General features: G+C 49.0%; 1 protein-coding gene across 2 annotated transcripts in view; it reads left to right on the top strand.

Moving 5' to 3' along the window:
- The window catches only part of ARNT (aryl hydrocarbon receptor nuclear translocator), a 124,729-nt gene that overhangs the window by 22,694 nt on the left and 74,468 nt on the right, over positions 1-27,567 (top strand). For both annotated transcript variants that reach the window (XM_085638857.1, XM_085638858.1), the window contains exons 5-7: positions 12,664-12,877; positions 13,486-13,699; positions 14,708-14,810. In XM_085638857.1, coding sequence (XP_085494983.1) covers positions 12,664-12,877; positions 13,486-13,699; positions 14,708-14,810 — 531 coding nt within the window. The remainder of the gene's footprint in view (positions 1-12,663; positions 12,878-13,485; positions 13,700-14,707; positions 14,811-27,567) is intronic.

A 27,567-nucleotide genomic window follows, 5' to 3' on the forward strand; every position in this document is an offset into this window, starting at 1 on the left:
CCAGCACCCGGATGTCCAAGCGCAAGTAAAATCTAACTGCTTGTAGTACTTTGGACCTTACCCCTCTATTACCCCAAGTCCTGAAGGGGACCCCCGGAAACCTACTCCAAGTACCTGTATGCAGTTTGTGTTTTTCTCCTACAGGAAAGCATTACGTGGTAAGACTCATTAAATTGACCCTTTTACTTGCCTGTGAAATTCAATATCTTAAAAAGTACATGCTTACGAAGTTCTTGGTATCATGGTATCAAAATTTATTTATAAATAAAAGTTATTTTTAGGTCGAGCCTGGCTTAGCGCTCATGCGCTGCTCTGCGAGACTTGCTGTAGTAGAGTATGGAAGAGAAGCCCCGCCCCCTCTCCGTCCATATTTTTATTTGGCTTGTGTCAGTCGTTCGTAAATGCTGCCTTCTGATTTAGTAATTGGCTTGTTAGTCCCTCCTTAGTAAGGCCTTGTCTTCATTTGTAACCTCCCATGGCTACTGGCCCCTTTTACTTCGTTGTTACATGGTACGTCTTTTAAAGTCTGTAAGCTCTACTTTCTTTAATGTGTTTTTTACTACTGCAGGCACGACATGCTTTCCTGCAACATTCAGCTCACGATGCGCGCTTTCCCATGCTCTTCCTGCTTCGTGCCACTAACGCTGCCACACGAGGTTGGACTGATCTGCAGGATCCTTGCTTGGCTGACTCTGATTTACCTTTTGGAGTACATGGGCTCGGTCCTTTAGCCTAGTTAGTTACTCTTCCTATGTCACTAGTTGAGTATAGCGCTGACATGGATCCAAAACACTCGCATTCCATTTCTCCCAACCTCGAGCCGACTGGCCATAATGCTTTCAGAATCCTATATCCCCCTAACCTATCTCAAAATGCTGCCAAAAACTTTAAACCGTGATTAGTCGAAACCCCCTCCCCGGAAACCCTTATCTCAGATCCCTACTTCTCCATCAAAAAAGGTACTACTATAAACTATCTCATCTTCTACACAAAAAGACATGCGCAATGGAGGAAGGTCATCTACTCACTGCTCCAGAGTTCCACTTCCCTGAAGACTCCACATGGTCTTAGAGTGATGGTTGCGCCCTCCCTGGTTTATAGAGCAGAAGCCACCATCTCCTCTACAAAAACTGAACCATCCTTATCCAAGCTTCAGACCGCAACCTAGCGGTGTTTGGCAATTTTCCCCCCATCATCATGAATGCAGTGACTAACCTTATATCTGCCCCCTCCTAAGGAGCCGCCAGTTCCCCTGAGGTCCCCCAGTCTCCTCAAAGTCTATCCTCTCTCATCCTAGACTCCTCTTTTGACCCTCCCTAAGCGCCGATCGATTCCCATTTAAACTGTTAGCCCGCACTACCACAAAATAGAGCATTTGAGAATTTTAATTTAAGACCTGTAAGCCAATAAGTGTTGCCCACACTTTCTACTTGGTGTACCTCGTTTTGGAACACAACATAAAAAGCCAACTTCCTACACAACTTTTTTTTAAAAAATGTAAATTACACCTTTTCAAACCAAGTAATAATTGATGTGCATATGGGCCATTTGTCAGATTAGAACCTCTAAGTAAAGGGCGAAATATAGACCCCCCTTCAATTCATTCTGTAGCCACCATGCAGTGGGGGGAAAAAAATCACACTTTTTCTATGATTAAAACCGTTTTAATTTAACTCTAATAAGGTTAAAAAACAAGAGAGAATAGTTTGTTACATAACCCTCTATAAATTACCATTAAGTGAATAGGGACAAGAAATCCTAGCTGTATGGATATGGTTAACTCTGGCTGCGAATTGCATTATATGTCTTGGGCAGCAAGAGTTTCAACAGGAAAATGACTCCAGCTCCCAATAACATGAGGGGGAGTGGTTTTATTAGTAGTACTGTGGTTTTATTAGCAGTATAGGCAGTCCAATTGTTAAGTACCTTTTACACAGGGACACAGTGTTTGTGTATTCTACCATTTATTTACTGCTAATATTTGCACTGTTCACACTCAGTGGAAACAAAGGTTTGTTCTTCTCTCTGTTGAATGATCATGTGGCTCCTATCCTAAGGTATTCTTTGCTTGGTATTCTAAAATGACCTATGTTGTTATTGCGGTCTACTGTTATGAGACAAATTGATGCATATGATCTACTGGAGACGATGTCTTCCTCAAGGCAGTGTTCAGATACTCCTACTACAAGAGAATTTGTATGCTGCAGTAGGATACCACTTGTCTTCCCTGACACATGTAAAAGAGTTCTGGGGTGCAGAACGATTTGAAAGGTTCAAAGTACCTTATAAAGGTCAAGGATCTTTTTTTCTGTATGATAAAGCCACACAGAGAGAAAATCAGCAGAAAGAAAATCAGCTCTCCTGTTCTAACCAGACTCCTTGCTCCAGAAGATATTGTTCCTTCATTTATGTCCGTCAAACCATAATTTCTGGACTGCCACTGTCTAAGTGACATGATTAACAAACATATGGTCATTAACTTTTCAATTTCCAGATTTACTGTGCATCCTTTGTTTCTAGTGGGAGGGGGATATATAACATAATATATATTGTATGTGTGTATATATATAATATATATATTCTGTATGTATATTAACGTAGCAACACGGAAGAGAAGAATCTACTCAATAGTTGTCTTTAACTTACTTAAGGAGAAGTTTCCTGCAATTGGGTCCCGAAATTGTTTCATCACTAACCAAATAAATTACCATGTCATCCCTAATTCAAGAACGCTTTACTACAATGAGTTTTTTTTTTTTCTGGTGCAGACAACCTGCCAATGTGCCATCCTGGCCTATGTAGATGATTCACGTTAACATATTGTTTAAATTCATATTTTTGCTAAACATTTTCAAATTCATAAGATATTGTTATGGTTTAGTTTTCTTCCTAGGCATCGATAACCAACCAACTCTACTGCTGGTGTCTCTTGTGAGCCTGAGATCGATTCTGCTGTGCAGGTCTCTTTTTAAGGCTGATAACTAGGCTTTCCTTGATAAACTCTTTTAAACAAATGACGATATTTCAGCATGACATCTGAATTCTAAGACATCGTTTTTTTCCCTACTTCTTACCTTAAGGGTGCTTCTTGCTTACCCAGAGAAAGCCAGATATTGCATTGTGTAACGCAAAATTTTCTGCCACTATTTACCAGAGAGTTTTCTGATCGGAATCTGAGAAGTCGCTGCAAAGTTGTATGCCGTAAACAACTTTGTCCCCTTGGAATCCGTAATGCCACTATATAGGTATCCTAATAGCACAACAAACTATTTTCTATATCCCCTCTTTCCCATGTGTTCGGGAACATCTTTTTATTTTAATGTAGCTAATAGAAGTCACACAAAAAATGGGCAGCAGGCCTGTTACCTTTTTTCCTCAAGAACAGTCTGTGCCTCGCGCGCATGTGGACTCTACCACATCACTAGCAGAGAATGTGGTGTGTTAGACATATTTTCCACAGCATGTTTTGAAAAGTATGACCTTTCCTTACAGAGTGGAGCTGGATTCTGTCCATGAATGTTTACAGCAGAACTCTCTGTATTTAAGCTCTTAAAATGTGGTCCCTGTGGATTCTGTTGCATTTCTTAAAAGGCAGTTTGTGCGTGTTGCAGATGATCAAAGTTAGAGGGTGTGATAGTGTAGTGCTGGTCCGGGAACGAAATGCCTCCGGTCATGAAATAGGTGTTCACTATGGCAAGCTTTTATCTCGCTGGGGTACCAGCCCTCGAGACCGCAAGGAACACCAGTATAGTATTGTTAATTCTATCTAGAGTTACTGACGGTAAATGAATATATATTATTTAAGAGGAAACCTGGTATATTTGGATCGTGTTTCACATTCACGGCATGTATAACATCTTTTAACCTGTGCAGGCTCTCAGCAAGTTTTCTGCTGCGCTTGTATTTTATCTCCTTAACGTTCAGTTGTTGCAATGTGCTCTGATGTTTCCATTCCTCTGCTGGGCTCCTTTACTCGGCTTGGCAATTTCATTTTGACATCTGCTTTTTATTTTGGGAACTATGAGCCATTGTAGAGTTTAGTGACTTACAATATAACTTTTATGCTCTGACCTTTCGCAGTCCTGATGTCTAGAACAACCACATTACTAGAGCTGGCAATAAATATCACCCTTACTATGCATTTTACTGTACTTTCATCCTAACATTTTTGCTGCTGTAGCATAGATCCTTGTGTATATAAATCAATAAGAACTGTCTACCTATTACTGAGGTGAAATATTTTCTTTGTGTCTGTTGATCAAAATGAGGCCGTAATGTATATTTATAAAGTGCAACTGTCTTATGCACATTGTGTTGCACTAACTCACTAAAGTCTTGTAATGTCAATTTAGCTGTTGGTTTTATGGGGATTCTGTGAGTGCTCTATCACCTTGGTGCTACCCTTGATGTTGCTGGTTTTGTACTAGTGCCTTGTCACTATGTCTTGCATTGTTGATGTATGCTGGTGACATTTGTATAGCACATGGTATATGTGTAAATTGCCTCGTAGCTCACTTGGCTTTCTGAGGGGTGGAGGCGACTGTAGCTTCTGTTTTTGAGATTTCCATTGACACCGGAGTGTGACTCATCTAGGGATGGAAATGTTCCCGGATTTGTGTACTGTTATGTCTGATTGTTGATGTTGTGTAAGGTGCTTTCAGTGTCTGAGTGGTATTTAGGGGCCATTATCAAGAGGCTTGTCAGTGTCTTGAACATTTAACATGCCCTTTGCCTGGCGAGCATAGTTAGTCTAGACCTAGTATTTCTCGCCGTTTGGTAGTTTGTGTATACTTTGTCTTGGTACAAATGATGTTTGTCGCAATGTTATAGACCACTACAGGGAATAACTGTGCTGTGTAGAATGGATGTTGTCTCAAGCGGGTACTGGGAGCTGTGGGTATGTGTGATAGCGAATATTTGTGTTTTTTGTTTTGCGGTTACCTATGTAGCTGAAATCAAGCCAGAAGAGTGATGTAGAACTGTGCGTGCTTGCACCAGAAAGTGTACCCACAGCTTGTAGGACCAACTAATTCAGTCTGATAATAGCAGAATCAGATGCAGCCTTTTCAAGCTGAGAATGCTGCTTTACACTCTGACTAAACAAGTATTTTTGCAACAAGAATATCAGTCACAGCTGCTGACATGAGCATAGGCTTTGCACTTTTAAAGGTGCAGATTTTGACTCTTTCTTTGGGGTTCTATTTTAAGCAGGCATTCTGCATAAGGTAAGCTCTGCGCTCGTCTCAAACGGTTTGCAGGCTAGCCAGGTCACTCATGCCATCCTAATATCCTCCCCCATCTGTATTTTGACTCACAGAGGCCGTTGCAGTGCCATTTGTAAATAATGTGGAATTCTCCTTCCCACCGTAACCTCCATTTCCGACGTTTTCAACCTTATTTTCAGTAACAAGTGAAATTTCACACCAGAAAATACAGAACCTAAGAAAAGGGCAACGTATATTGTGTCAAAGGAGACATACACTACTTCACTTGGTAGCCGTGGTCACCAGCATACATTGACAGGAAGGAAGGAGCTTTTTTCTAGTCTTAGCACAGCAAATCTAGAAATGACCGAAACTGTGAGCCCTGTAGAAATTGATTTTGCTGGTTGAGGGAACATCTGGTCTCCCAATCTACTACATACTACCTAAGTCCAAATGTACAATCCAGTCTAATTCTTTTCACTGCTCCTTTTTACTTCATCCTCAAGTAGGGTGACAAGCCGTTCAAGATTTGCCAGGACAGTCGCACGCTTTCACCATCTGTCCTAGCAAATGTCAGAAAGATTTTGCACGTCTGTTTTAGAGAGCATCAACTAAACACAGTAGAAGGAATGATTATATGTGGAGGTAGAGGATTACTGTATCCAAAAAAAGGGGGGGACCAGGAGCTGGTTAATGGTCCAGTGCCTGTGCTCCAAGAAGTCAATAGGGTAATTACTATAAGGCACTGTTCCAGGGTCGGTATGGTTGAAAGTCAACCAAAGCCGTACCTCAACAAAGGGAAAGTAAAGAGAAGGATCTATGTATTAGAGGTCTAGGATGGGGTACTCAGGATGGGGGGAGACAGCATCAGTGTCTCTTGTTGCCCTCACACACCCCGAGGGATGTCATGCTTCATCATCGGGCGGTGCTCCTCGTCGGGCCGGCGGTGCAATGCCCTACGGGTCCCCCGAAGGGTCTCTTTAGCGGAGATCTTTTAAGAGCGCTGCCGATTGGTGCATGCGGGTATGTGGAGGGGGAGTACCAGGGTCAGTGGTGGCTGTAGTGTGTGCAGGAATAAAAATACCTAAGGGTTACCAAGGAAACTAGTTTAATAAGAAGGTACCCTTGGTACATTAAAATACATGGCAAAAATGTTACTAATTAAAACGTGATGTGTTTAGTAGTAACTAAAGGTACAGGTCAAATGGTCGACATGTTTCGCGCCTTTCAGTGGTCAGAGTGATCCATGGCGCTTCATCAGGACCAGTAGAAGTGAAAAGTGTGGGGAAAGGTGTCCAGACTATGTGTGGTGGGTGGGGTAAAATGTCACCCTCCCACTCGGCAATGAAAGGGAGTACAGTGTCTCCTAAACAGGTGATGTGTGCAGGGAGGAGTCTGTTGTGCCCCCTTTGCGTAAGACCTAGATCAAAAGAAGGATAAAACAAAGAGAAATGCAGAGGTTAAAAAACATATGCGGACTTGCCTTGTCGTTCCGCATAAGTTCATAGTGATCCGAGAAATCACAATTATACAATGAGACAGTCATAATGTCATGCACCCGGTTGCCCAGGCTACTCTCAGGGTTCTGTAGGAGCGGGGAGGCGTGGGTGTGGTCCCATGCCAGTCAACAGGTGGTAGGTCCCGGGTCCCGGTGGCAGTCACAGAACCCAGCTGGAGACTCGATAGGTAAACTGCTGTATCCAGCGGGGCCCGGACACCTCCACTTGGCTGTGCAACGGGGTCACCCGACGTGTCGTCAAACGAGACAGTCAAGTAGACACGTGTATTGTGTATCTAATTCGATTCGTTGGTTCAACACAAAGAAAGTGCACTAAGAGTAATCTTACCTAAAGTAAGAGCTGAAATTGCTCCTTGAGTTAAAAAGCGGCGTAGGAGGCCCACACCATCTAGGGCTGTAAATTGGAAAAAGAGCGTAACAGCAGGGAAAACCCAGAGGGTAAAGGAAACAGAAGTGAAGCGTTAGATTTACTTACATCGTAGCCGGTTGTAGAGCAGGAAAATTGCTTACGTTTGGATCTGGGTAGCCTCGAGTCATACTCACGGGTTGCTCAGGTGACGGCACTGGAAACCTGCCCGGTCCTGACGCCTGCTCGAAGGTGAATGACTGTGCCTTACCCATGGTATTTAAAGACTGAACCCCGTGATAGAAGGAGGTACCTGTTTCCGGTTCCGACGGTACGAAAGGTCGTAGGAGGCCGGAGCTGCGCATGCGCGGTGAAACCGGATGTTCCAGTGATCTCTTGTGCATGCGTGAGGAGGTGTTTTTGGCGCATGCATGGTGTGTGTGAGGTGTGTTACTGCGCGCATGCGGGCCGTGGGGTGTTTACGATGTGTAAATACAGGAATAGCAGACCAGACCACAAAAGTGGGTGTGTCACTGTTGGCTCAAGGCCAGTTTATCCTGCATGATTGCCAGGATTGAGGGTGTGGCGGTGTATGGGCGGGGCCATATGAGAACTTGCTCACGGGTGCTGAAGGTGTAAAGTTCCCATCCGTTACAGGATCATGCTTTCAATATAGCAATGACCCTCAGAGCTAACGTGACGAGCTAGGGTCTAATTATTCAGTTATTATGCTCCTAGCCGGAGGGACGGTGTGCGATGGATTACACATAGTGCATGCACACAAAAGTGTCAGTGTTAGAGCTCGCTCCATGGGATATCGTCGTTGAGCCCCTGGGTGTCTGTGTGCAGGCGGTGCACCCAGCGTTGTTCACGTCTAAAGAGCGACTCGCTACTCCAGTTCTTATTGGATTCCAGGATGGTCCATTGGATCGCTTCACAGGGGTGCCCTTTTTCCAGAAAATGGTTCGTCAGTTTTGTGGCTGCGCGGGCTCGTCTGATGGTGCTTTTGTGTTCGCTGATCCTTGTTTTGATGGGTCTGGTGGTCATGCCTACATAGTAGAGTCCGCATGGGCACGAGATCAAGTATACACAATTTGTGGTGTTGCAGTTCGTGTGCTTCCTCTGTTCCCACTTTAGCTCACCAATTTTCAAGACCTTTGTGTGTCGTGTCGTGGTGCAAGCACTGCACGAACCACACGGGTAGTGCCCCTTCACTGCTGGCAGATCCCAGAGAGTGTTCTCTCTTCTCGCTTGTTTCTGGCGTGGCCGTGTATTGATCAGTTGGTCTCTTAAATTGCTGGTTCTTTTAAAGGCAAAACGAGGTGCTGGGATGTTTAGTGCATCACTATTGATGATTTTCCAGTTACGGTTGATGATTCTTTTGATTTTGTTGGAGAGGGGGTTCCCTTCTGGAACCTTTGAGCCAGTTCAGTGACTTCTTTTTGCGCCCGTTGGTCCAGGCTACTCCAGCTTACCTCAAAGACACCAGAGATGTGCTTAACCTCATCCAAACCATCAATGATGAAAACACCGAGGAAATCAACTTACTGCTCACACTGGACGTGGAAGCACTGTACACGAATATCCCGCAGGAAGCAACCATCGAAGTGGTAAGCAACCTGTTACAAAACTCGGAACTTCCAACGTCTACACCGGCAAACTTCATCTCGGCCCTCATTGCCCTTGCTCTCACTAACAACTATTTTATGTACAAAACCACCATCTACCACCAGGTACAAGGGACCAGCATGGGGAGCACCTTTGCGCCGAGCTTGGCTGGACTGTACATGTCACATTTTGAGGCCAACCACATCTTCACAGACGCCAACCCATTTCATCGACATATGGTCACTTGGAAACGGTATATAGACGATGTGCTGATCCTATGGAGAGGACAGGCATCTAAGACACTGGAATTCTTTGAGTGGATCAACAATCAGGACCCCCATTTACGCTTCACCATGACCTCCAGTGACGAGAAAATCCCCTTCCTGGACTTATTGATCCAACTAGAAAATGGGATACTTCACACCAGCACGTACAAAAAAGAGACTGACTGCAACAGCCTCCTGAGCTTTAAGAGCCACCACCCTAAAGCTCTACGGGAAAACTTACCCTATGGCCAGTTTCTCAGGATCAGGCGCAACTGCAGCAAACTACAGGACTATGACAGACAAGCCGACACCCTATCTGAGAACCTGGCGAAGAGGCACTATCCAGTAAAAGTAATTAATCAAGCTAAAAAACGGGCTAGGAACAACACCCGTGAAGGCCTCCTGGAAACGAGAGAACCCGAGACCAACAACGTGATCACCTGCGTCACAACCTTTACCCCCCTCTCCAACAAAATCAAAAGAATCATCAACCGTAACTGGAAAATCATCAATAGTGATGCACTAAACATCCCAGCACCTCGTTTTGCCTTTAAAAGAACCAGCAATTTAAGAGACCAACTGATCAATACACGGCCACGCCAGAAACAAGCGAGAAGAGAGAACACTCTCTGGGATCTGCCAGCAGTGAAGGGGCACTACCCGTGTGGTTCGTGCAGTGCTTGCACCACGACACGACACACAAAGGTCTTGAAAATTGGTGAGCTAAAGTGGGAACAGAGGAAGCACACGAACTGCAACACCACAAATTGTGTATACTTGATCTCGTGCCCATGCGGACTCTACTATGTAGGCATGACCACCAGACCCATCAAAACAAGGATCAGCGAACACAAAAGCACCATCAGACGAGCCCGTGCAGCCACAAAACTGACGAACCATTTTCTGGAAAAAGGGCACCCCTGTGAAGCGATCCAATGGACCATCCTGGAATCCAATAAGAACTGGAGTAGCGAGTCGCTCTTTAGACGTGAACAACGCTGGGTGCACCGCCTGCACACAGACACCCAGGGGCTCAACGACGATATCCCATGGAGCGAGCTCTAACACTGACACTTTTGTGTGCATGCACTATGTGTAATCCATCGCACACCGTCCCTCCGGCTAGGAGCATAATAACTGAATAATTAGACCCTAGCTCGTCACGTTAGCTCTGAGGGTCATTGCTATATTGAAAGCATGATCCTGTAACGGATGGGAACTTTACACCTTCAGCACCCGTGAGCAAGTTCTCATATGGCCCCGCCCATACACCGCCACACCCTCAATCCTGGCAATCATGCAGGATAAACTGGCCTTGAGCCAACAGTGACACACCCACTTTTGTGGTCTGGTCTGCTATTCCTGTATTTACACATCGTAAACACCCCACGGCCCGCATGCGCGCAGTAACACACCTCACACACACCATGCATGCGCCAAAAACACCTCCTCACGCATGCACAAGAGATCACTGGAACATCCGGTTTCACCGCGCATGCGCAGCTCCGGCCTCCTACGACCTTTCGTACCGTCGGAACCGGAAACAGGTACCTCCTTCTATCACGGGGTTCAGTCTTTAAATACCATGGGTAAGGCACAGTCATTCACCTTCGAGCAGGCGTCAGGACCGGGCAGGTTTCCAGTGCCGTCACCTGAGCAACCCGTGAGTATGACTCGAGGCTACCCAGATCCAAACGTAAGCAATTTTCCTGCTCTACAACCGGCTACGATGTAAGTAAATCTAACGCTTCACTTCTGTTTCCTTTACCCTCTGGGTTTTCCCTGCTGTTACGCTCTTTTTCCAATTTACAGCCCTAGATGGTGTGGGCCTCCTACGCCGCTTTTTAACTCAAGGAGCAATTTCAGCTCTTACTTTAGGTAAGATTACTCTTAGTGCACTTTCTTTGTGTTGAACCAACGAATCGAATTAGATACACAATACACGTGTCTACTTGACTGTCTCGTTTGACGACACGTCGGGTGACCCCGTTGCACAGCCAAGTGGAGGTGTCCGGGCCCCGCTGGATACAGCAGTTTACCTATCGAGTCTCCAGCTGGGTTCTGTGACTGCCACCGGGACCCGGGACCTACCACCTGTTGACTGGCATGGGACCACACCCACGCCTCCCCGCTCCTACAGAACCCTGAGAGTAGCCTGGGCAACCGGGTGCATGACATTATGACTGTCTCATTGTATAATTGTGATTTCTCGGATCACTATGAACTTATGCGGAACGACAAGGCAAGTCCGCATATGTTTTTTAACCTCTGCATTTCTCTTTGTTTTATCCTTCTTTTGATCTAGGTCTTACGCAAAGGGGGCACAACAGACTCCTCCCTGCACACATCACCTGTTTAGGAGACACTGTACTCCCTTTCATTGCCGAGTGGGAGGGTGACATTTTACCCCACCCACCACACATAGTCTGGACACCTTTCCCCACACTTTTCACTTCTACTGGTCCTGATGAAGCGCCATGGATCACTCTGACCACTGAAAGGCGCGAAACATGTCGACCATTTGACCTGTACCTTTAGTTACTACTAAACACATCACGTTTTAATTAGTAACATTTTTGCCACGTATTTTAATGTACCAAGGGTACCTTCTTATTAAACTAGTTTCCTTGGTAACCCTTAGGTATTTTTATTCCTGCACACACTACAGCCACCACTGACCCTGGTACTCCCCCTCCACATACCCGCATGCACCAATCGGCAGCGCTCTTAAAAGATCTCCGCTAAAGAGACCCTTCGGGGGACCCGTAGGGCATTGCACCGCCGGCCCGACGAGGAGCACCGCCCGATGATGAAGCATGACATCCCTCGGGGTGTGTGAGGGCAACAAGAGACACTGATGCTGTCTCCCCCCATCCTGAGTACCCCATCCTAGACCTCTAATACATAGATCCTTCTCTTTACTTTCCCTTTGTTGAGGTACGGCTTTGGTTGACTTTCAACCATACCGACCCTGAGGTAGAGGATTAGTCAGCCTCCCTTATCATGGAGCAATGTATGACAGATGACACTGTGTGCATAAAGTTGCATTCAATTTCCCTAAGCGCCTCAATGTCTGTTTTCTGTGTGGGTGGACCCTGTAAAGTCATTCTATGCCTATTGATCATTGTAAAATTGTAGTTCCACTTCTATGTTCATGCAGTGTTCCAGTTTTTGAAAATCTGGTGACCACACTCCTTAGTGATTTCAAACCCTTACCAGTGAAGCCCAGTGTTTTTGCTAAAGGTCCCGTTCCTTGTCTGACATACTTAAAGTCCCAATTTAGTCAGAAAAGTGACTTAGCTATCACCACAAGGCCTCCTATGTATTTTCTTATTTATTTTTTCATTTTAAAACTTGATGGTTCTGAGGAAGTGCTGCGTGTGTTGCAGCATTTGCATGAGTGTCTGGTACCTGATTTGTGTTCTGTTTGACATCTGCAGGTAAGAGTACATCTTCCAAGATGTGTTTTTAGTTTATCTCCTCCTTCTCCCTCTGAACCCTAAATTAGATGCCTTTCCCTCTCTTTCTCGCACACACACTCTCTCCATTCTTATACATATTGTATTATCTCTTCCATATCCTGCATGCCAAATTCGAGAGTATTCACTGACTTTACTAATTGGGCCACAGACCACTATTGGTGTTGATAGAGTAGCAAACTCTAGCATGACTTGCAAAGTGCGGGTATCTTTGTCATTATATTCTGGTCTTTGTGCTCAGGGAAAACCACAGTGAAATTGAACGCCGCCGTCGAAACAAGATGACTGCCTACATCACAGAGCTGTCAGACATGGTGCCCACCTGTAGTGCCTTGGCACGCAAGCCAGACAAACTGACCATCCTTCGCATGGCTGTGTCACACATGAAGTCCCTGCGGGGCACCGGTAACACATCCACGGACGGCACCTACAAACCTTCCTTCCTCACCGATCAGGTGCTTGCAAGTTAATGTATATATTACTTGGCGCTTCTGTTTTATTTATTATTTGAATGTTTCTCATTATAAAACCGTGTTAGCTGAGTTAATGGCCGTCTGGTAGATTAGTTCAGACTAATAAAGGTGTTGTGTATGGCCTCACGCTAATCTGCGCCTGTTGCCCTGGAGATAGACCCATCCCAGAGAAAGGTTGAATAAATGGGTTGCTCTGGGCACAGGAAATCTACACTGGGATATAAAATGGGTCGAAAGCCTCCTTCATCCACCAGATACATATGTTTTAGGGTCAAAAATAGGAAATGTTTTATTAAAGGCTGCGATGCATGTCCAAAAATACGCCGACTCTGTAAAATGGATTACACCCGTCATCTGTCTTTTCGTGCAACACAAATGTGCAGTTCTCCAGTAATTAATCTTTCATAGATTCACATGCTTAAACTCACTGCATGCATAGGTTTTGAGGGTCTCTTACTTTGTTTCAGTTGTGATGTTCTACATCCTGGATGTGACCGCTTTGTATTTAACATTAGGGTCTTCAAGTGGTGCATGTTCATGATTTTGACAGAGATGCAGATGACTCACTAATGTCATTTACTTCATCCCAGGAGCTTAAACACCTCATCTTGGAGGCAGCAGATGGCTTTCTTTTTGTGGTGTCTTGTGAGACAGGACGAGTGGTGTATGTGTCTGACTCTGTGACCCCTGTGTTGAACCAGCCACAATCCGAGTGGTTTGGCAGCACCTTATATGACCAGGTGCACCCCGATGATGTGGACAAACTACGAGAACAGCTTTCTACATCTGAAAATGCTATGTCTGGTAAGATTTGCTCCGAGGAAACCTTTGGGTGTTTACACCTTAATATTGTGGAGTTCAGTTTTTTTTTCTCCATATCAAATTTTATTACATTTCCATGGCACGTGGTGGGCGGAGCCCCAAGAATACATTATAGATACAGTTCGGATTAGAGAGTACCAATTATCTTTAAACCTCAAACAAGCCTGCAAAACAGCAGACCCGTCAACTGAAACTTGACACAGGTTGCCACATAGTTCACTGAACACAGTATATCTAGATATATATATGTACTGACAACAGAGCTGCTCATCTTGGGCATCTTAACGGTCCGATAGATGTAAAGGCCGAATTCATAGAGGGTCAGTTGGTGGCAGGGGAGGTAGGTCTATGCCCCTATATGTCGCCCAGTGGGACCAAATCTTCCTAGGTTTCTGTTGGCAGCCCCGCGCCTGATTTACCTTGATCTCCGCCCCATGCATCCGTCGTGGAGTTCATTTTTGACCTTGTGTAAGTGACGGTGAAAATGTTATGATGCCATTCATCAACCGAGATGTTGCAGTTTTGACATGAGTGTGAGGGTCACACAGGCTTATTCTTCTGATTTACAATTTGGAGCGCAAAACACTTTATTCCTTATTAGAGTTAAAGAGTTTTTCTTGCTACAGGTTTTCATGCAGTTATTCAGTAGTTTGCATCTCTGTTTAATGATTATTTGGAGGCTTTACAGTACATGTAAACAGTAATGCCTGTGAACAGCGAACATCCGGTGCAGACATATAGCGAGTTTAGCCTTGTAAAGAGGAGTGATTTGTGTAGTCATACAGTGAATACTGCTTATAAATAGAAAGCGTGTAGCGCTGTCATGCAGTATATACATTCTTGCACATGGAGGTTGAGCGGTGCCGTCCTTCTGTTGGTAATGGTTGTTAATGGAAGCTGTGCTTTTTAAGGTTACATAATGAGTAACTGTGTCTATAGCATATTCATGCTTTGAGTAACATCCCTTTCTTACTGCTGCTCCTCCTTCAGGCCGTATCTTGGATCTGAAGACTGGAACTGTAAAAAAGGAAGGTCAGCCGTCTTCTATGAGGATGAGTATGGGATCCCGACGGTCCTTCATATGCAGGATGAGGTAAGATTAGGGAATTTATGTAACTAAGTCTTTGTCTGATTTTGTGTTTCTTATAAGTCACATTTTGAACACTTGAAGGTTTGCTCATTAACATATGTTTTTTTTTTTTTTTTTTTTATAAAGACCTTTATTGTGCAAAAGAATGGTCACACTGCGTCACGCCAACAACCCGGAGGCAGGCCGCAATATCAACAAATGTTTACAATTGAGGTGTACCAGATTAGGAGACGTAAACAATGTAATATCCTAACATTAATGGCGATGCACACCCTCAACCCTGGTGAGGAGTACCAAGGTGTAACCAGTGTAGAGTGGATTGGTCTTACATTTTTGGGTTTCGTGTACTAGAAACGAATCCTAGGCTCACGGTCTCATCCAGGCACTCCGGCGAGTACTAGGACCGCAGCACATGAAAGAGGTACTGAATAGGTAAATCGTCCACTACCACCTTTTCACCCAACCCCCCCGCAACAATCGGAGGGAAACAGCAAACTTCGGTGCAGAGCTATTACAAAAAGACAAAAAAACCAACAGACATCTCATCTCGCATACGCAGGGGCTCACGTACAAGGGCCCGTCCGTCATAGAGGGACGACTACAAGCAGTATCGGTGGCTGCAGGAGGATCGCAAGGCAGCGGCCATGGGGCGGGGGCGGGGGAGGGGGGGGGAGGGAACGCAGCAGGACAAAACGGCAGGGCGCCTGGACGGGAAGGGGGGCAACACGTCAAACCCGATAGGATGCAGCAGGCAGGGGATCCGGCAAGAGCAATACATTCCACAGCCCTCAAACACATCCACCAAGCATGTATCCATCCATCCCAACACAATGCTCACAGGGCACAAAGGTTCACCCCATGTCGTCCGAAACACCCGTCCCAGGGGAGTCCACAGAGGTATCCGAACCCGCCCGCTCTCTAGTCCACTGCAGGAACGGTTCCCAGATGTCATTGGGCCTAGACGCGGTGGGCATCGTCTCCCAGTAGTTCGTGAGTTGTGTCTGACCATATGTAACGTCTCGAACCCATGCGGCAAACGTGGGCAAGGCTCCACGGCCCCAGTGTATCGCCACCTGGCGTTTAGCGTAAAGCAGCAGCATCGCGTGCAGTTTCCTGTCAACGGGTTCGGTGTCTTTAACGTATCCCAGGAGCCCCAAAAGCGGAGTGGGTTCATCTGACCTGTGTAAAATGTGATTGATGGCCTCAAAGATGCTCGACCAGTACTCATCCAGCCTTGGGCAGCTCCACGCCACATGGAGAAAGGACGCGTCAGCACCACCACACTTCCAGCATGAAGCGTCAGTGCGGATTCCCATGCGGTGTAGCAACACTGGTGTGCGATAGTACCGGTGCAAGAATTTGAAGTGGACCAGCCGTAGCCTATAGTTCGGTGACAGCGCCGTGAGCTGCTTACAGCAGTATTCCCACATGTCATCTGACAGGGCACCGTCCAGGTCTGCGGCCCAGGCCTGTTTGGCCACAGGCACAGTGAGCGGGGCCTGCTCCTGCATGCAGTTGTACAGTCTTGATACCAGTTTCGCGGGGGAGGGTCGTGACAGCAAGTTCTGCAGGGCATCCAGTTGTGGGGGTTCCTCGGGGAATTGAGGCCACATCTTCTTGCAGGACTCCCGGAGAGAGTGATACAGAAGCGCGTCCGAGAACGAGGTAGGCTGACCGTCCTCCCGGACACACAACGCTCCAAACGTCCCATCAGGGTAGATGTCTGCGAAAGTAGCCACCCGTTTCCCCTGGAGCGTGATGGTATCTCCCCTGGCGCAAAGGCAGGGCAGCATCGGGTTGCTTCGCAGCGGAATGGCCGGCGCATAGAGCAAGGGAAGGCCCGCCCTCCGGCGCAACTCCTTCCATGACCAGCGGATCATTTCAACGGTGTCCACCTCCTTCGAGGGGCGGGAGACCCTGCCATACAACGCCACCCGAAGTGGCAGCGGGGCAACCGCGGCCAATTCCACCGCTACATGCGGCTGGTAGGGGGTGGGGAATACCCAGAAGTGCAAAAATTGAGCCTGAGCGCACAGCGAGTAGAGCTTCAGGTCAGGCGCCCCGAGGCCCCCCTGTCGCAGCGGGAGTGTGAGCAAAGCCCAAGAGGTCCTTGCCTGCCGCCCAGCCCACACCAGAGATACAAGTAAGGAGCGGACTCGTGCATGGAAGCATGCTGTCATGGGCAGTGGAAGATTAACGAACAGATATAGGAATTTCGGGAGAACTACCCTTTTCGCCAGTGCAACCCTCGCAACCAGGGACAGGGGAAGTTTGTTCCAGGCCTCCACTCTCCGCTCCAGCCAGCCGACCGCTCTGCCGAAGTTAAGAGACCATAGTTCCTGCGTGTCCCGACTAATCCAAATACCTAAGTATTTGACCGCGTCGGTCTCCCAACGTAGGGGGTAGTCCGAAGGAGGTTGAGCTGTCTCGCCAGTTAGAGGGAACACGACTGACTTGGACCAATTTATAGACACGCCCGCCAGACCCTCGAAACGTACAAATTCTCGGAGCAGTGGATTCAAATTCTCTGCGGGGCTTGAGACATACAGAGTGACGTCATCTGCATAAAGAGAGATCAGCAGACTACGAGAGCTGAAGCTTATCCCTCTCGCCGTGTGGTGTTGGCGTATTCTGGCCGCCAGTGGCTCCATCGCAATAGCAAAGAGGAGGGGCGACAGTGGGCACCCCTGTCTCGTCCCCCTGGAGATGGGAAAGGGCTCGGACACCAGGCCATTTACTCGCACTCGAGCTCGAGGTCTGTCATATAGCAATTGGATGAGAGTAATAAAGTTACGACTGAAGCCCATCCTGCTCAAGACACGAAACAGGTACGGCCACTCCAACGAATCGAAGGCCTTAGTCGCGTCTAAAAACACGACTGCAGCCTGGACAGAGGGGTGGAGATAATGTAGGATGGAGAAAAGTGTTCTGAGGTTGTGCGAGGTGGCACGGCCAGGAATGAATCCTGACTGGTCCGGGAGAGCGATGATCGGCAGCAGCGGCTGCAACTTGTCTGCAATGACTTTGGCGAAAATTTTAGCGTCCACATTTATGAGAGAAAGGGGACGATAGGAGTCCAAGTATGATTCGTCTTTGTCGGGTTTTAATAGGGTGACTATGAGCGCCTCGCGCATGGAGTCCGGGAGGGCACCCAGCTCCAGCGCCTCCACGAATACGGAGTGCAGTTTCGGGGCCAGTTCTTCAGCGTATGTCTTGTAAAACATTGTGGTTAGGCCATCTGGGCCGGGAGCTTTATTAGCTGGCATGCTCTTGATAACCTGAGCTATGTCTTGGGCCGAGACAGGCAGGTCCATGTATTGTCTATGGTTGTCATTGAACCAGACAAGGGCGATAGAGTCAAGAAAACCGTCCAGGGAAGGCGGAGCAGCAGAGTGCTTGGACGTGTAAAGGGAAGCATAAAAATCGGCAAAGGCCTTCAGCACCGCCTCTTGGCCCATGACCTGTGTCCCCTCACTATTCCTGATGGTGTGTATATAATGCGCCTGAGCCTGGGGAGCGATCAGTCTAGCTAGTGTCCTGCTCGGCCTGTCGCCTTCCCCATATCTGCGGGCTTCGGCCTGTTTCCCTAAAAACTTCACCTCCCTCTGTGCCTCCTCGTTGAAGTCCAACAGTTTTGCTTTAATACTTCCTGCAATAGCTAACGTCGGGTCTCGGCAGAAAGCCAAGTCCAGCTCCTTGAGTTCTTGCTCTAGCTTAGCCAGTGTCCGACGTATGGTATGTAGCACCCCTGCCTGCCGAGCTATGCACTGGCCCCGTATCACCGCCTTAAAAGCGTCCCACACCACGGCCTCAGAGGAGGCCGAACCCTCGTTTTCGGCAAAGTACTTGACAATGTCCTCTCTGATTTCTTCCGTGAACACCTGATCCGTAAGGGCATGGGCCGGCAACCGCCATGAAAACGCCCTAGGGGCCACGTTGGGCACACGCAGCTCTAGCATGCAGGGGGCGTGGTCCGAGAGCGACCTGGCCTGAATGTCAACCTCCCCCACCCATGTAGCCACCTCAGGAGACAGCAGCCAAAAGTCTAGGCGGGACCAAGCGTCATGATGACACGTAATACAGGTCCCCATTCTCTCCCCAGGGTGACGAAGTCTCCACACATCAGTCAGTCTCCCCTCCTCCATCACATCTAGCAACGCCTGTCTCGCCTTCGCATGCGTAGGTCTACTAGCACCCCTTCTGTCCCAATCATCGTCCAACACAACATTGAAATCCCCCCCCACCACTATCAGGCTACAATCGAGCAACACTATTTGCGCCCAAACATTGCGAAAAAAATCAGGGTCGTCTACATTTGGGCCATAGATAGCGGCCAGAACCAGCGGCCTGCCCTGCAAGGAGCCATGCACCAGTACATAACGACCCTCCTTATCCAGTACACAATGATGCTCTCTCCAATCCAACCCTTTCCGTATGAGGACAGCCACCCCCCGGGCATAGTTAGAGTAGATAGCTGAATATACATGCGACCACCTGTGGTGTTTCAGCCTGGGCGATGGGATCGAGTTGATGTGAGATTCCTGCAGCAAGCAAATGTCTACATTGTGTCTGGTCAACATGTTGTGCATCAATCTGGCTTTTTTATAGTCCCCAAGGCCACGAATGTTCCAAGTCCACAGTTTAACTCCCCCCATGTCTATAGCACATCCAGGGCGACCAGGCCGCCACCCCGCTCCCCCCCCCCCACACCGACAGGCCCAGGCCGCCGCACACCCCCGCGCAGCACAGTCATGAGAATATAGATTGCTACTCGCTCCACCAGCACCGGTAACCGAACATTCAACATCCCCCCCCACCCCCCACCCACGCCAACCCCCCAATCAGGTTGCGCTAGAATCCCATATGTGCTCTGAATCGCACTTGAGTCAAACAAGAACAAAAACAACGGGAGATTCCCCATGGGGCGAGGTGCTCCTAGCTGACACCCCTGAATACACAGGGTGGCTGCACACTGAAGGTAATACGCGACACCCGAGGGGGCCCAGCAGCATGGAACAAACGGTACCTTAGTTGTTTGCCGTCCAGTACGCCTCAGACCTGTGACACCGTCAACAACCAAGACCCTCCCAACATGAATAGGCCAGCTCCAGCAGTTCCAGTAGTGCCCTCCATTTCACCTCTTGAGGGAACCAAACAAGCCAGCGAGTGTCCGCTTTAGCTGAAAGGGGCAACACAGACCCCATTACCCTCAGTCCCTCAATCGTTGTCGCTTGTGCGGGCCGCTTCCTCCTCCAACCTCGGCGATTTGCGTCTGGCGCCAGGGCCACTGACATGTTTAGCAAACTTCAAGGCTGACTTAGCGTCGGTGAAGAAGTGGGCAGTTTGTTCATGGAAGATCTTCAATTTGGCTGGGTATAGCAAGGAGTATTGGACTCCGGCCTGCATCAAGAGTTTCTTCGCAGGTATGAACTCCTTTCTGGCAGCCTGGACGAGGGGGGTGAAATCAGGGTAAAATGAGATATGATTCCCTTTATGGATGATCTTGCCTTTTTCACGGGCCATCTGCAGGATGCGGTCCCTGTCCTGGAAATTGAGCAGCTTGGCTAATATAGGGCGTGGGGTGGCGCCTGGTGGCGGTCTCTTGCCCAGTGTCCTGTGCGCCCTCTCCACCGTAAATACCTGGGACAGGTCCGGGTCAAACAGCTCGTGTAGGAGATCAGTCACGAAGACCTCCATCTTTCCGGTGTTGTCCGTCTCCGGAATGCCCGTGATTCTAACGTTGGACCTCCGGGAGCGCGCTTCTAGATCGTCCGCCTTAGCCCGCATGGATTCCAGTTCGCGCTCAATATTGGTTGTGATTTTTCGCCTGCTGCTGAAACTCGGCACATTCAGTATGCCTGTTTTCTAGGCAGTCTAGCCTCGTTTCGTGTACGTCCACTTTGGACTTGACCGCCTCTAGCTGTGTGGCCATAGCATCCAACTTTGCGTCGATACTCTTCAGGCTAGATCTAACCTCCATCATTAAAGCGCCAAAATCAATCTCAGCGGCAGTCTCTTGGGAGGAGACGACGCGGCTCCCGTTTCCGCTGTGTGTTGCTTGGCCTTCTGCTTATGGTCAAAAGTCAGTTTGGGCTGCTTTGCATCCTTCGTGCCCCCCATCTCTGACACGCGTGGAGCACGGGGTGCAGGCTGTGGTAGGGAGCGCTCCCCGGCGCACCGCGTATGTTTTTAGGGCCGACAGTGTGAGTCGTTGCAGGAGGGAACTGGGGGGTCAGCAGCCCCAATCCACGGTGGGCTGCTCAGTGTCCTTCTGTGACCCCACCAAGGTCCCCCTACGATCTCCGGGCGGAGGATAGAGCACGGGAAAGGCTCCGGCAGGATCAGGCTGAGGTAGTTAATACGGTTCCGTGCCCGGGAGCGGAGCCCCTGGTAGCAGGGCAAGATCGACGCCCGTACGCCAAACGGCGATCCGCAGGGGCTCAGGGGCACGCCAAGCAGGGGGTTCACGCAGGGTGGGCTGTAGTGCGCCACGGGTCCACAGCTTCTCCTCTATCGACCCAGTAGCCCCGCAAAATGGCGGCGTCACGCTTCCGCCCAAGCCCCGACCTTCCCCCGAGCCGTTACCTCCGTCTAATGGTCGCTCCGCTCCCCTCCTCCGTTCACAATGGTCTCCGCGTGATGGCCGCTGGCAGCTCCCAGCCCCGCGCCAAGAGCGCCAGAGTGGTCTCACCTCCGCCGATCTCCGTAGGCCCAGTAATCCCCGAGGCTCGGGCAGGTGTCACCGCCGTCTCGGGCTCCTCAGCGGCAGGCGGGCCTTGGTGCACGGGCCGGCGTCACCCGCGGCCGCCAGATCTCGGCGCCCAGCCGCTCGCGAGCTGCAAGGATTCAGTTGATCGTGCCTCCGGACTGCCGCAACATTTACACACGGAAGCCGGGCCCCTCGGTAGCGTTGTGTAGGATATTGAAGGATTTATTCATGTGCAGCCGGCGGAGCTCACTCAAAGAGCGGCCATCTCGCTGCTCGGTTAGCCACGCCCCCCCCTCATTAACATATGTTACTTGCAAGACAGGCATGATGGCTCACAAACATTACTGCAATTAATAAGAATTGTTTAATAGGTATAGGGCCTAGAAAATCAAACTTGTGGTTTGAATTGTAATGCTAACTTTCTTCTCAATTTTGACATTATTCCAACTAAAAGGACGGACACAGAAAACTCTCCACTTCTCTGGTGCACATGCAGTTGTGGTTGCAAGGGAGATGACCACCATTATCTTCCATGTACTTTTTTAAAAGGGCATGGTTTGCAATGTTTTGTAGCAAATCAAAAGCTGATCACAAGTGCCCCCTCCTTGCACCATAAGCCCATTAGAAACAAAGTTATACATTGTAACGGGGCTTGGACAGGGATATACACTTGGAGAGGTTGCTGGGGAGATGGTGAAGAGATGAATCCTGACTGCTGACCAGATGCCAGCATAAAGTGGGAATTATAAAGGGGTTGGTATAAATAAGGCTTAGTAAAATAAAGCTATAGAAGGTTGATGGCTGGTAACATCTAGTCACAGTAGATAGCTAGTAGACTAGTGGAATGGGGGTGCCTGAAGAAACCTGGAAATTGGAATTTTTCTAAAGCTGGACTTGCAGATTATTTCTTGTTTATAGCAATCGCGCTCATGGTTTCTTATGAGTTGCAGACAAATACTGCATAATAATCGTACAAATCTAAAGTTCTATTCATTGTGTGTGTGCGCGCATACTGGTTCAGGAGTTGATGGTCTGGCCTCTGCACCTGTAGGGAAAAATTATCTGACAAAAGTGTGTCTGAATTCTCCTTGTCTAACAAAACATAACTCGCTAGAGAGGTAGCGGGAGACACCTGCTAGTTCCACTTTACTCTGTAAAAGATGCATTTCATTTTTTAGCTAAGAGGGATCTACCAGGTGGTCCTCTAACAATATCAGCCTTTGGGTCAATTTAACAAAAATCTAGTGTTTTGCAACTAGAAGGTACAAAAGCATTTATGCTCCTTTCTTGGGACCAGAAGATGCCAGCATCACCTGGTTTTCATGGTGAAACTCCACTTTAAGTGTCCTATTTACTTAACCATTAATGAAGTGCTGGTTTTAATCTAAGAACTCAAATCATTGACTGGACAGTCATGGTATTTAGTGATATTTACCATAGCATACTGTGCTTGTTTCTAACCCCTCCACCTTCTGGAGTAAGATTTGAATTGTAGCTACATTGAGAGACCGCAAAATGCGGTAAAGAAATAATTGAACATTCGATTGGAGCGCACATTTGGCATGGCTTTGAGACACCATTGCTAAACAGTACCAACACAGGATTCTGCCTTTCAAACCACTTCCTCTACTCTTCCTCGCCTGAAAGACTATGAAGACTCTCCCAGCTTTGGCTGAGTCTCCTGGCCTTTGGGCTGGGGGGGGGGGCTTGTGTAGGAAAGTGGGTTTCTGTTGCAGTAACCCCCCCACACTCACTTTTTGCTAGACTACTGATGCACTGTCACTTGATGTGGCCTGGGTACCTGCCAATCAGGTTCCCAGGGCCTGTGTTCTTTCCCAAAAACTAACCCAATTGGCATCTCTGGCCACAGGTCAGCCCCTGGTAAATGTTACCCAGGGCACTGTGACCAGGTTGTGGAAATCTACCTTCTTGGTTCAGGGCTGCCCCCTAAATACTGTATTTAGGGCTCGTTTTAGGGGTCTCAAGGTCAGTAGCCAATGGGCTACTGACCTTAGGGTGACTACACCCTGGGTGTGCTCACCCAACGTGGGGGAGTGAGCACAATCCCTAATCCTGATCGGGGAGTGCCTGCCATCTGCAAGATGGCCGGCACTGAAGAGGGGGCTTCACCTCGCCTCCCCCACCTGAGGGGTTCGGTTGGCAGAGGTAGCAAACCTTCTGGCCTGGATAAACTTTCCCGCCTGTCTTCCTGCCGAAAAGGAGAGGAAGACAGGAAGGGGGCCTGCTCCTGATAGCAGGAGAGGCTGGGGTCGCATTACAAAGGCTGCCAGGCCTTTGAAGCTCCCCTGCCACAGATGGCACTTCCTGGCCTGCGGAAGTGTGAACACCTCCGCCCAGGAAAGGCTTTGTTTCTGGGCTCAGGGAGCAAAGGCTCCCACCCTAGGGTCCAGAAACATGTCTCGTGGTGGCAGGCTGGTGTGTACCAATCAGGGAACCCACCAGAGGCTGGTCGTTTTTCAGGGGGCATCTCTAAGATGCTCTCTGTGTACATTTTTCATTAAATCCCACACTGGCATCAGTGTGGGTTTAATGTGCTGAGAAGTTTGATACCAAACTTCTCCGTTTTCAGTGTAGCCATTATGGTGCTGTGGAGTTCGAAATGACAAACTCCCAGCACCATATACTCCTAATGGCAGCACTGCACTTACAATGTCTAAGAATGGACTTAGACACTGTAGGGGTACAGGGCTCATGCACCTGTACCCTCACCACTGGTATAGTGCTTCCAGCTAGAGGGGTGACTGATCTATGCCAGGGTAGTGGGTTGTAGGCATGGCACACAGATGTGTGCCATGTCGACTCTTCACTTTGTTCTGCACCAAAACACACAGCCTGCAAAGGCAGTATGTGAGTGTCGGGGTACAGGACCTCTAAGGGTGGAACAATAAGTGCTGCACCCCTTAGAGGCCTTCTCTGGTCACAGTGCCCTGGGTAACTGTGGTACCATTTACCAGGTGGTGACCTGTGGCCAGAGATGCCAAATGGGTTTAGGCTTCAATGTAGTTTTAGTGAAAGAACATAGGCCCTGGGTACCCGATTAGCAGGAGCCCAGAGCACACTCAGTAAAGCACATCAGCAATTCAGCAGAAAGTGGGGGCAACCATGCAGAAAGAGGGCACTTTCTCACAACTGGGGCTTCCTCCTCCTCCCGGTCTCCCACTGTTTTCTCGGGGCTAGTATTGTGTCCTGTTTGTTTTTTGGGGGTAGAATTGGTGAGCAAATCTTTTATGCTGCCTTCCTTCTTGGTGGGGGATTTTGAGGATGCCTTTCCTTCTCTCAGGAATTGAACGGTCCCGTATTCCTCGCATCTGCTTCTTTTCTCTGAACTGCCTCTGTAGACTGTGTTTTTACCTCCAGTCCCCTTGATGCACATCACTTAGATCCTTGGAGTTGTCTCCCTGGGTCCGCTATAGCTCTAGGCTGCCAACTTCGCCCCCTTAAGATGGCATTATACCTGTCACAGGGAGCTGCCATTTCCTCTGCTCCGGTAGCCACAGGTGCGGGCTGCTCTGCCTAATGCTCTGGTCACTGGTCCTATAGGCCTCCTGACTGGTGCGGGCCTGTCTCACTTCGTGCAGCTGCCCAAGGCTCTTAGTCTCTCTTCCGCTGTACCCCCACCTGTAAACTCCACTCTCCCTGGTGCAAGGGGGGGTGGGGAGAGAGTCCCCAGGAATACTACCGTATGCATCCCGGGGGATCTTCACCTCCTCTGCAGTTGCGGCAGGCAAGGGACCTGGCACTTCTCCCAGATAGGCCCTGTGTTAACACTCTCTCTGGTCTCTCCACAGTGTGCACTGGTCTTCTGCACCCCCAGTCGCAGCATCTGCCGCCTCCTCCGTTCACCACGGGGTGGCGCTGGGTCCTCCCGGCCGTCCCAGGCCGCCAACCACCGGGGAGCCTAGGCCAGCGCCATCTGCGTGGCAACCATCAATGATGTCCCAGGCTCCACCGCACCTCCGCCCCGTCTGCAACCAGCAGGCACATCCACTGAGTGCCCCGGCGATTTTGGCGTGTCTGGTGCTCCTTGCTGGCATCTGAGGGCTGGGGGCAGCTCCCATTACGTGTTATTGATGGCAGGTCTCTTGTATGCCTTCACTCTGGCCTTACCGCTGCTCGCCGCCAGTCTGCGAAGGGCGTGCACTGGCTGGCCTCCCTCCCGACCGCTACCTCCGCCGTCCCCTCCTCTCGCTCTGCGTTGCTGCCAAGCCCTCCCGGTCGCCTCCGACGGCCGACCTCCGGGAGATGCCGACGGGTGACATTTTGCACTGCAGCTGCCGATGGCTTCCGGGGTTCGTCTGTGCATATGCTCCGTTCGCAGCCAGCAAACTCGACCGCCGAGTGCTCCGGCTGCCGCCTAGCGCACTGGAGGTTCTTTGTTGGTGTTTGGGGACCCGAGGGCAGCTCCTAGCTGTCTTGTACCTGTGGCAGGCAGCGGAGCTCACAAAGGTCGCTACAGCTTAGCCGCCATCTTGGCCATGCCCCCTTCTGATGCCATTTAAACCATCTATCTAAAAACTCAGGTTCCAAAGAGATAGAATCTTAATGCTCTGATGGGACCCTAACCCAGTGCGCCACCTCCCTTGCCAGTATAAAGCATTGGCTCTGGTTCCATAAGTGCCTTTGCTGCTGAAGTATGCCAAAAATGACCAGTTGGTTACAAAAAATTACCCATTAAGTTTGGGACCTACCCCTCTGATCCTAATATGGATGCTAAATCCATTCTCCTCACTGCCTCCACTTTTGGTACATTGCCTTTAGAGCATTAGAGTCTACAAGTGGTTGTCTGAACTTGGCATGCTATCCTGTCGCAGACTATGAGAAAGTGCCTCTTTTTGCATGGTTAGCCCCCACTTTTTGCCTGGTTTTGATGTGGTTTCAATTGTAGTGTATAGAGTCCCTGCTAACAATGTCCCCCATGCCAGCGCTTCTCCACTAAAACATATCCACAATTGTTACTTCTGCCCCCCTGTAAGTCCCTAGTAAGTGTGGTCCCTGGGTAACTAGGGCCAGGGAGCTGAAGACTGTCCCCTGGGATCTCCCTCACTGGAACCACGCCATTGCCCTTGCATGCCCCTGTGAGGTATAAAACGACGAAGTTGACAGGGCACCCTGTCTGGTTGCCATGCCAGCCAGCACGGCCTGAAGCTGTAGGTACTTCACCCCTCTAGCAGGTCTTGCAGCCCAAAGGCAGGTTGCACTATACCAAAGGTGAGGGCAGATATGCTCCTAAAATATTAGGATCCATTCCTTATGTTGTAAGTGCCAGTCAATCCATAGAGAGTACATGGGCTGGAAACTAGACAACTCTAGTTCCACAGCACCATGGTGGCTTCATTGAACACAGAGTTTGGTACCAAACTACTCCTCTCACTAAATCCACACGGATGCCAGTGCGGGATTTAGTGTACCATGTACTCATAAGGCACCTCAGAGGTGCCCCCTGAAAACCTACCAATCCTGGTGTGGTCTCTGACCGGCTGTAGGCAGCCAGCCCCCACCAGACCTATTTCTGTACCCCTGGGTGGAGAGCCCCTGCTGTCTGGGACCAGAAACAATGCACATCCTAGGCAGAGGTGTCACACCTCCTCCCCCAGGATGGGCCAGTGCTCGAAGGAGAAGCTTTAAATGCCTGCCGCCTTTGTAATGTGACCCCCACTGCTGCTAGCAGCAGATAGCAGCCCCCAGTTTACACTCCTACTTTGGGCGGAAAACCCACGGGAAAACATAAAATAGGTCTGCCCAACTCTGCCACCGCCACTCAAAAGGCAGGAGGTGAGGTGAAGCACATTTTTCAGTCTCCACCAACTTAAAGATTGGAAGATCCCCTCCAATCAGGGCTAGGACTATTCCCCCTCCCACAGTAGGGTGGCATAATAAAGGATATAATCATCCCAGGTAAGGTGCCCATTGATCCTACCTGCTACTCTCGTAAAAAGCACCTAAATGTAGTATTTAGGTGGCTCCCCCAGACCTGGAAATGAGTTCCTGCTGACCTAAGAATAAGGACGAAGAAGTCACAGTGCAGCGAAG

Source organism: Triturus cristatus, chromosome 12 (genome assembly GCF_964204655.1).
Source record: "Triturus cristatus chromosome 12, aTriCri1.1, whole genome shotgun sequence".
Classification (NCBI taxonomy): Eukaryota; Metazoa; Chordata; class Amphibia; order Caudata; family Salamandridae; genus Triturus; species Triturus cristatus.